At 45.3% G+C, this 9,727-nt stretch overlaps 1 protein-coding gene across 2 annotated transcripts in view; it reads left to right on the top strand.

Moving 5' to 3' along the window:
• The window catches only part of CDK12 (cyclin dependent kinase 12), a 39,677-nt gene extending 30,904 nt beyond the window's left edge, over positions 1–8,773 (top strand). The window contains exons 11-14 of one of the 2 annotated variants that reach the window (XM_066627805.1): positions 1,560–1,691; positions 3,089–3,303; positions 4,009–4,461; positions 6,061–8,773. In XM_066627805.1, coding sequence (XP_066483902.1) covers positions 1,560–1,691; positions 3,089–3,303; positions 4,009–4,461; positions 6,061–6,761 — 1,501 coding nt within the window. In that variant the 3' untranslated portion in view covers positions 6,762–8,773. The remainder of the gene's footprint in view (positions 1–1,559; positions 1,692–3,088; positions 3,304–4,008; positions 4,462–6,060) is intronic. The other variant, XM_066627806.1, reaches the window with a different exon arrangement.
• The last annotated feature ends 954 nt before the right edge of the window (positions 8,774–9,727 follow it).

The following is a 9,727-nucleotide window of genomic DNA, read 5'->3' on the forward strand; positions in this document are numbered from 1 at the left end:
AAAGACATAGTGGAAATGGAAAAGGTGCAAAAGAGAGCGACTAAGATGATTACGGGGCTGGGGCACTTTCCTTATGAGGAAAGGCTACGGCGTTTGGGCCTCTTCAGCCTAGAAAAGAGACGCTTGAGGGGGGACATGATTGAGACATACAAAATTATGCAGGGGATGGACAGAGTGGATAGGGAGATGCTCTTTACACTCTCACATAATACCAGAACCAGGGGACATCCACTAAAATTGAGTGTTGGGCGGGTTAGGACAGACAAAAGAAAATATTTCTTTACTCAGCGCGTGGTCGGTCTGTGGAACTCCTTGCTACAGGATGTGGTGCTGGCTTCTAGCCTAGACGCCTTTAAAAGGGGATTGGACGAGTTTCTGGAGGAAAAATCCATTATGGGGTACAAGCCATGATGTGTATGCGCAACCTCCTGATTTTAGGAATGGGTTAAGTCAGAATGCCAGATGTAGGGGAGGGCACCAGGATGAGGTCTCTTGTTATCTGGTGTGCTCCCTGGGGCATTTGGTGGGCCGCTGTGAGATACAGGAAGCTGGACTAGATGGGCCTATAGCCTGATCCAGTGGGGCTGTTCTTATGTTCATACTTCCTTCCCCACAAAGTACTCTGATGGAAAGTTAGGATAGGCCCCACAGCACAGAAATGGACACATCCACTCTGCTTTTCAGCCAATTTGTGGATGGTTCAGTTCTAGAGCTGTGTATATCAATGTTTGTGTTTTGATCTTTCCTCTCCATTGAGGTAACTGCCTTCCCTGAATGGAGAGAGGGTATCTTGATAGAGTCATGGGTAAAACAGGGAGTGCTTTTAGGAAGCAGGCATTGACAAATAGGTTAAGCACAGCCTGCAAGAGCTTTTTCAATGAGTGATCAGCTAAAAATGAACTTTATTCATTTTTAAAATAAATGAACTTTATTCATTTTTAAAAATGAATGTATTCTGAAATATCCAGTATTGCGGATGTGGTGCTGTAGAATATGAAGAACTCAGGTTTATATCCTTATTCAACTGTGAAGCTCACTTTGATAGTTCTGGCTTAGTCAGTATTTCTCATCCTGACCTACCAATTGTGTAGGACTAAGACAGCCCCTAAGCTTTTTGGGAAGGGGGATGCATGGGATGCAAATGTAGTTGGATAAATATCCTACAATTGTGAGCATGTTTGCTCACAAGTAAGTTGCACTGAATTCCAAGGGAGTTCAATTTTAGCCTAGGAAGTATGCATTGAATTACAACTCAGCCGCTCTCCTCCAGTCCAAAATGGCCTGTGCATCAAATTTCACCGTCACTTATAAAAACATACTGGGTGATGTCAGACAAGCTGCTATCACAGTTCTAGCTCCGTCTGTAAATACTTGCCTACATTACAGGGCATTGATGGTCATGGGAATTTAAAAAGATTACTGAGATAATGTGAAATGCTTTAAGCATTTAGGAGTGAACCTGTTAGGAGTGAACCTGTTAGGAGTGAACCTAACAATAACATTTATCATTGTTATAGGATCCTTCTTGTTTTTCATGTTCTCCCTGTCTCTTCTCCCAGCATTCCTTCTGCTGCTCTTGACTTGTTGGACCACATGCTGACACTGGACCCCAGCAAACGATGCACGGCAGAGCAAGCCTTGCAGAGCGACTTCCTGAAAGACGTTGATGTCAGCAAGATGGATCCTCCAGAGTAAGCGCCCTACTGTTCTCCTGGAATGGGAGGCGGGGTCTCAGGGGGGCAGTGTGATGGATTCATAGCAGGGCAGACACTTGCACAGCCCTGCATCGGACAGCGTATGTAGTTCAGGCTTTAGCAAGCCACAAGCAGGTAGGAACAATATATCAAGAGGTAGAATTGCTTAAGCCACATATTGCAGAAGAAGGCAAACCCACCCTTTGTGAGCCAGTTTAGCTAAGGAGGAAGTAAATGTTTAGGCCAGCTATTTTCAACCACTGTGCCATGGCACACTGGTGTGCCGCGAGTGGTCCACAGGTGTGCCACAGGAATTTAGGGAAAGGTCGTTTATTAATAGGTCCAATGGGAGATGTGACCCCCCCCCACCTGCCAGCACGGTGTGCCTTGTCAATTGTCAAAAACCTGGTGGTGTGCCTTGACCATTTTAGTGCCTTGTCAGTGTGCCATGAGATGAATAAGGTTGAAAATCACTGGCTTAGGCTATCAGACTCTTAAAATGGAGTTGAACGACCTTGTTCTTTTTCTTTGTACATGCAGGAATGTAAACTTGATTCTGTGACACAGCCTAGAGTTTACATTGCACTTTGTGGAAAGAAGGAATCTACAAGTTTTGACTCAATTTTTACAGGCGTCCCCTGTATCCACGGTTCCTGTAATCTGCAGTGTAAATTATCTGTGGTTCAAAAAACATTAAGCTCTATGATAAGCATTGTTGTTTTCAGCCCTCCAACTTGCTTCTTGTTAGTCTTTACAGACAGCAAATAGCCAGCAGGACACAGGAGACAGCGACAGGAAGGCTGCAGTCACAGGCAGATAAGTCATTTGCGTGAAGGAAAAGATTTTTGAACCGCTTTTTGTAGGGTTTACTGTTGTCTGCGGATTTTGGTATCTGCTGTGGCAGCTAAACCTGTCCCCTACAGATACAGGGGTTATGCCTATATTTGTGATCATTAGCAGCCCAATCTCTACCAGTTCTCAGGCTTGTGCAGAGGACTTGGAGGAGCCTCATTATACTGCTCACATCAAGCTTTGGAGAAGCAGTGCAAGGGAGGGTTAGGCCTACCTTTTGAAGCCCAGATGAAGCGTGTAACCAACTCCACCTCTTTTCCAAGTTCTCCACTCATGCCAAAGGAAAGTGGAGGCAGGGTTTTTCTCTCTTATCTGGCCCAGTGAAAGGCCCTCCTCTTCTGAGTGTTTTGCAGTTTTGGAAAACTGTAGCCTAACTAATCGTGGATCTTTTAAATTGGGAAAGGGGAGGGAATTTCTCTTTTTGCTGGAATGTGGTAGATATGTTCTCCACTAGCAACGTATCAGCAAAGTCTAGGCTCCCAGTTCTCTATCACAGCCTTCATTACTCTCTTTTTAGTAATGTCTGTCTGCTCTCTTCTTAGCCTTCCTCACTGGCAAGACTGCCATGAACTGTGGAGCAAGAAACGGCGGCGGCAACGCCAGAGTGGGATTGTAGTGGAGGAGCCACCTTTGGCAAAGGTTTCCCGGAAGGAGGCAGTCTCTATAACAAGCACAGACAGTGTCAAGAATCACAGCAGTCCGGCGCAGCCACCACCTGCCCAAGTCAAGTCACAGCCTGGTGCTGGTGACTCACTCGGTTAGTTCTGGTTTGGGAGAGTCATCAAAACTTCAGTTAACTGACCGGGCTATTTCAGCATGACTTTGGTTTCTCTGTCAAGTGTTGGCTGCTGGCTCTTCTCACAGCTTTGGAGAGGGGCTGCCAGCAATAATACCTTCTAAAGGGCCTGCACTTAAGCCCTGTTACATTTCTGGACATACGGCGATAACGTTGCATGTCACTGCCGGACTTCTGAGCATGTCAGGCTCTGAGCTGTGTGGAGCTTGACTTCCCAGGGCTTTGAGCTGCTTGGCTGCACAGCCACACAGCTTAAACGGAACAGTGGTTGCCAGGGTCAAGTCAGTAACATAGAACTGACCCTGTGGAGCCAGGTCCCTTCAGGATCTCGTTTTTGAGAAGAGGGTACAGCTGTTGTGCCTTAGACTTGAGAGGATGAGTTGACAGATGATCAGAACCACAGGAAGTTGAGGCAGCAAACAAGGATATGAGCAGATGCATTGGTGGTAGAACTGTCAACTGATTAATCTCTGATCTTTTGTTCAGTTAACTGATTAATTTGTGTATTACCAAATACTTCATTATCTGATACACTTTTACGGATGGAAACGAGCTTCTGCTCTCATTGTTATATGTGGACTGTCTTTTACTATTTCATTCCTAATGTCCTGTTCTCTCCTCCCCCCCCCCCGTTCTGTTTCTTGCTGGCCTTCCTTCTGTTTGCAGCAAGCCTTGGGGACATCACACAGCAGCTGAATCAGAGCGAGCTGGCTGTCTTGCTGAACTTGTTGCAGAGCCAGACAGACCTCAGTGTCCCACAGATGGCCCAGCTCCTCAATATCCACTCGAACCCAGAGATGCAGCAGCAGCTGGAGGCCCTCAACCAGTCCATCAATGCCCTCAATGAAGCCACCACCACCACCACACAGGAGCAAGATTCTCAGAAAGTGCCCGAAGAGGAGGCGGCTGTTGAGGAGCCACCGCCACCAGTCCAGCCACCTGAAGAGCAAGGCACCCCAGAAGCAGCCAGCACTCAGGGAGACATGCAGAGCGTCCTGGCCGTTTTGCTGAGTCAGCTCATCAAGACCCAGGAGCCTGCAGCCAGCATGGAGGAGAACAGTGGTGAGAAGAGCAGTGGGTCAAGGAAGACCCCCACTGTGCCTCAGGAGGAAACCACAGGTAAATAATTGTGAACCTCCCATCCTCCCTGCTCCTGGGACTTAAGGGGGGAAACGATGTGGGTCTGCCAAGTGGTAAATAAAAAACTCTTTGAATATGCTTTAACCAAGCCTGGTAGTCGTCTCTTGAGTGTGTGTGGAATCTGGCGACAGCTTTGAGTTCCTGGGAATTCTCGTCATGAGGTCTTGTGCCAGTTGTGTGCCCTTGCCCTCAGCTCTCCTGACTGTTAAAGGGGAATGATGATAATCTCCCTCCAAAGGACAGTTTTCAGACTGAAACAGTTTGTTATCTAAAATTGCTATCTAAATTATTAACCCTAATGCCATCACATAGACTTAGTTCCAGCGCTCAGGTAAAGCTTATGTGGCAACCTCCTGGACTGTGCCCCTTTGGAATGCAGAACACAGGTTATGTGTATAGGTGCTTTCCCGTGTCCGAACCTCAGTAAGCATGGAAAGCTAGCATGGCAGTGTTAAGGCTAGGGTGGACCCTTCCTCCATGTGGTTGTAATGTTCTTTAAACAGAATGGGAGCATTTAAATGAGCAATTTCATGCACCCATGCTGAAATGGCGCAGCCGTGAGAGGACTGTGCTTTTGAATGTTTGAATGGGTTCATTTTCATACCTCTTCACCTCCATACAGCGCGCATTTTCAAAGCAGCCTTTTGTCAGTCCTTTAATGCTATAAGGCTGTGCCTTGCAAATAGAAAATATTTTTATTGTTTGAGTCTGTGATTTAAGCTGGGCAGAAACAGTGAGCTTGAGGGAGGGATTCAGAAAGAATCTACCCCACCCAGTCCTTGTAGGAGACTAGGCTCTCATAAGCTGGAGCCACAGAAGCCCTCTTTTTGCCTCCCCACCTGGATACCCGGTGCCTTACTGTAGCTTGAAATATCAGTAATCCTCAGGTAATGATGAGGAAAACTCCTTGAAGCTTGCTGGGTGGAAGTGAGCAACAAATTGTTTGATCACTCTAGAATCAGAGCTACATGTTTCTCACTTCTATGATCCCACCATGAAAGCACAGAGTTTGACTAGGGTACGTATTCCACATAGGTTTAAGAGGAAGTTTCTAGCCATTTTGGTGTTGAAGCCAGGATTTTCAAAGCTGGTAATGTCTGCTGAAATTTCAGAAGCCAAAGGGGAGAGTTGAGTATGATTCTCCCCCTCCCCTTCCTAAGAATGGGACTAGCTCTTTGCCCCTCTCTGTGACCAACATAAGTAGAATAAATTTACAAAACAAAACAGAATCTAATTTTTCATTTTGTATTCAGGTCACAGAGTGGATTATCTTGGTGTGCAAATTTCTGTGTATCTCTTTAATAAAAACTCAAGAGTACACACAGCCCTCCTTTATCATTATGTGCCCAGTGCCCACTATTGTATTCTCTGACTGGTAGCATCTCAATGACCTCACGAAAAGGTCATTGAGAAAAGGTCACTGTCAATCTTTTAATGGGAGATAACCTGAGACCTTCTGTCTGCAAAGCATGTGCTTTTTCACTCAGGCCCCCCCCACGTGCCTATTTCTGAAATGTGTTTGATGTTTGTTCACATGTGCTTTTAAGACAGTGTTTAAAAGAAGTAACCATTCCACAGCCTGTCCTCACATTCTCCCACCAGAGAAGAGACCACCTGAACCTCCTGGACCACCGCCGCTGCCACCACCGCCACCGCCTAATCTGGCTGAGGAGACCATCTCTAATGCTGCTCAGGAGTTGAACCCAGCTGTGACAGCTGCCCTCCTCCACCTCTTTTCCCAGCAAGAGGCAGGGCCACCAAGCCACCCAAAGCATGAACCTCAAGCTGTGAGGCCCTCCTCAGATTACAACAGGTCACAGCTCTCTTCCAGGACTTACGGCACCGACAGGTCCGAGAGCAGCAACTTTGATATTGATGAACGGAATTCCAGCCAGACTTTAACGGAAACGTCACCCCAGACCTTGGGGAAAAGTAGGACCTTCCTGGGCTCCACGAGTCACCTGGGGGAATCAAGCAACTACCAGGGCGCAGGATCCGTTCAGTTCCCAGGGGACCAGGACCTCCGTTTCACCCGAGTCCCCCTAGGAATACATTCTGCTGTCGGGCAGTCCTTCATCAAAACTGAGGGGAGCAACAACACATTGGAGGCCAAAATTCACAATTACAGTGAGGTGGGAGTTGCAAACGCTAGTTCTAGTGATGCAGGAACAAGTCACACGTGGGGGAACCCAGTCCAATCCACTGCTTATGGAAAATCCTTTCGCGGGCCAAGTAGAGTGCCTCCAAGAGGGGGAAGAGGAAGAGGGGTACCTTACTAAAATGACTGGAGGGAAGGGAACTGGGTGACTATGGCTTTTTTGGTGATGTTTTATCCTCCTATTACTCTCTTGACGACCTTTAGAGCAGCCAGTTTGCCAGGGCAAACCATTGCCCATGTCCAACCACCATAAAAACGGTTTCTTGTTGGTATCTTCCCCCTTTTCCTCACTAGGCTGCTGCTATCCCATCTCTCCCCCACCCCACCCCCAGTGGCTTTACAGTGAAGTCCCCAAGCCCTCTCTTGGCATCTGTCCGTACCCAAAGACATTCGAAATTGGGTTTGATATGGTGACTTTTCCCACACAGATTGGGAACAGTGGGGAGGTGGGGTAGAATCCTAAAAAAATAATAAATTGGAAATATGAATTGAATGTGTTTGCTAAGCTGGAGCCATTATTTCTGAGTGAGCCCACAGAAGGTCCGAATGAAGTGAACCAATGCCCAGGTCTATACATGCCACATTAGTGGTACCACAGGTGATAGAGTGAGGCTATACCACTTTCAGATGGTTGGTGGAAACACTCTTGAATGTTCTCCCACATTAAAAACAAAACACCTCCTTGTACATAGAAGACTGCATATCAGAGAGGCAGAACTTCTCCCAGCTGTGCTAGTATTCTACTGAGAGGTGGCTTTTTATATGGTAGAACTTTTAAGAAACATTGTTTCCTCCCATCTGCTTTCTGAAGTGGTACAAGCCATTCATTCCACCACCTTGTTCTGCTGCATATGTATGACCCAGCCACACTGTTGCAAAGGTGATCTGTGTGTTTGCTTTCTCTTGCCTCCTTGAATTTCAAGATTTGTCAGATGGTGCCTACATGCCTTTTATACTGAATGAGAACTTGGTTTACGTTACAGGAGATATGGGAATGTGTTCCCCCACCACCCCTCAAGCCCCATTTACTTCACATGAAAAGACAGGACACTACATTCTTTCATGGGCAAGCTGTCCCCTGTTTTACTGTGAAAGGCCCTGCGCTGTTATACTCACTTCCCAAACTTTAGTTAAACTGATTTTCTCTAGTGTCCATCAATTCGTTGGCTTTTGGATGGTTTCAGTTTTTTTAATTTTCACTGAAGAATGGCGAGTGTCTTTTTTTGTTGGAAGTTCTTAAGGCCAAAGTAAATGGCTGTAATAAAATAAAAACCAAAAACTTTGCAATCCTTAAATTCTTCGGGGTGGAAGGAGTCTGCAGATCAAAGCTGGGGATAACCAGAGAAGTGAAATTATATTGGATGTTTTCAGTCTTTCAGAGGTTAAAGGCATTACTGTCTCTTGCATTATTTCACTGTTCACAGTGTTCAAGAAAGCCTTTGCTTTCCTCATTGATGCTGCAATGAGGATCTTTTTAAAAATTGTTTAAGCAGATGCACCTATGCAGATGAATTTTTACAAAATTCAATACAATGTAGTTTGTTACCGTGTGTGTGTGTGAGAGAGAGCACCAATTGGAGGCTGTCTTGAACAGAGAAGACAAAGCCCAGAAATTTGGAAGGATGACTATAATTCTTTCCCAATAAAACATGTCATTTTTGTCTTTAAACTGGTAGTGTTCAACGGGAAAAGCATGTCAGAAATTGCAGTGGGGAAAGGGAGTTCCGGCTCTGGCTTCCAGTCAGTACATAAACAAATTAAAATTTGTCTTATTGCTTTTTATATTATACAAATGAAAAGCCGCCCTGCTGGGTAGCACATTGCTGCTGGGGTGGGGGGGAGAGCAGGAGAAAGAATATGCCTTATATGCATGGCAAAAAACGCAGAGAGACTTGTGGAGGTACAAGGGTGTTGAAGCGACATTTAGAAAGGGTTGTATGGAGCAGGGTGCTGGTATGTGCCCCCTTGTATAAATAAATAAAAAATACTTCTATTGATTTCTGCAAAGTGTAGTAAGTTTGCAAAATTCCAAGTGTAAATTTTGTGTTTTTTAAAATTCAGTCACCAGTTCATGCCTAACATGCAAAAAGAGAAAAAAAAAAGTACTGTACATGCAGAGTATGGTAAATAAAAAGGAGAGATTTCTCCCAGGCATTTATTTATTTAAACTTTTTTTCTTCATTGTGCAGTGTCCTTGGACCTTGACTTTTTGAAGCTGTCATGGCATTCTCCTTAGTCATGCCTCTGTTCTCCAAAGAAACATAATCGTCATTTAGCTATGTGTGCATTTGTTTTTTCCATTGGATGCTGCCTTCAGTTTGCTTGCCTGGGGAAATTTGACTATTCACTTCTACTCAGGGTCATCTTGTGGGTTTAAACTAAATTGCCTTTTCTGCTCTATTTTCTTTGCTGCCACCAATCCTTATGGATGTCTTTCTCTAGGTAGTGGTCATCTTTGGAGAAATTGCTTAGGAGGGTGTGTCATTCACTCCTAGTGTGGGCTTTTCAACATTATCCTGCACATGCTCATTCCTTGTCAGACAAGTAATGTTTCTCAAGCAGGAAGGCTCATTGGTTCTTTTTAAAAGATTGCGGGAATCTGAGAAATTCAGAGAATTTTAACCAAATAACCTGTCTTTTTAAAATTTTTCAGGTACACGGTGGCTGACAGGCTGATAACTCTCCCCCCCCCCCATGTCTTACTCATGGTTGCCTTTATACCAACAAACTATTGATATTTCTGAACTGATGTTCCTCAATTAAACTCATCTGGGACAACCCCACCCCTGACCTGTTACCTAAGAGTCACCACCTGCCCCTTCGGTAAAGGGTGATGCCTAAATCTAGGTTTTTCTAAGCATTCTCTTGGGCTACTGAGTACATGCATCTTAAGGAAACAAGGCAGCTGCAGTTAGACTTTGGATTGCCAGTTGGAGGCAAGAAAGATGTTTCATGGAAAGCCCTGAAGCCCTTAAGGATCCTCCTTTTCAGAATCTCTAGAATTGAAGAGAGCAATTCTGTGAGCAATAGAGTGGGTCCTTTTCATCTGTTGATTCAGAGCTTGTGGATTTGATCCACCATGGATTC

The sequence above is a fragment of the Tiliqua scincoides genome, chromosome 5, assembly GCF_035046505.1.
Source record: "Tiliqua scincoides isolate rTilSci1 chromosome 5, rTilSci1.hap2, whole genome shotgun sequence".
NCBI lineage: Eukaryota > Metazoa > Chordata > Lepidosauria > Squamata > Scincidae > Tiliqua > Tiliqua scincoides.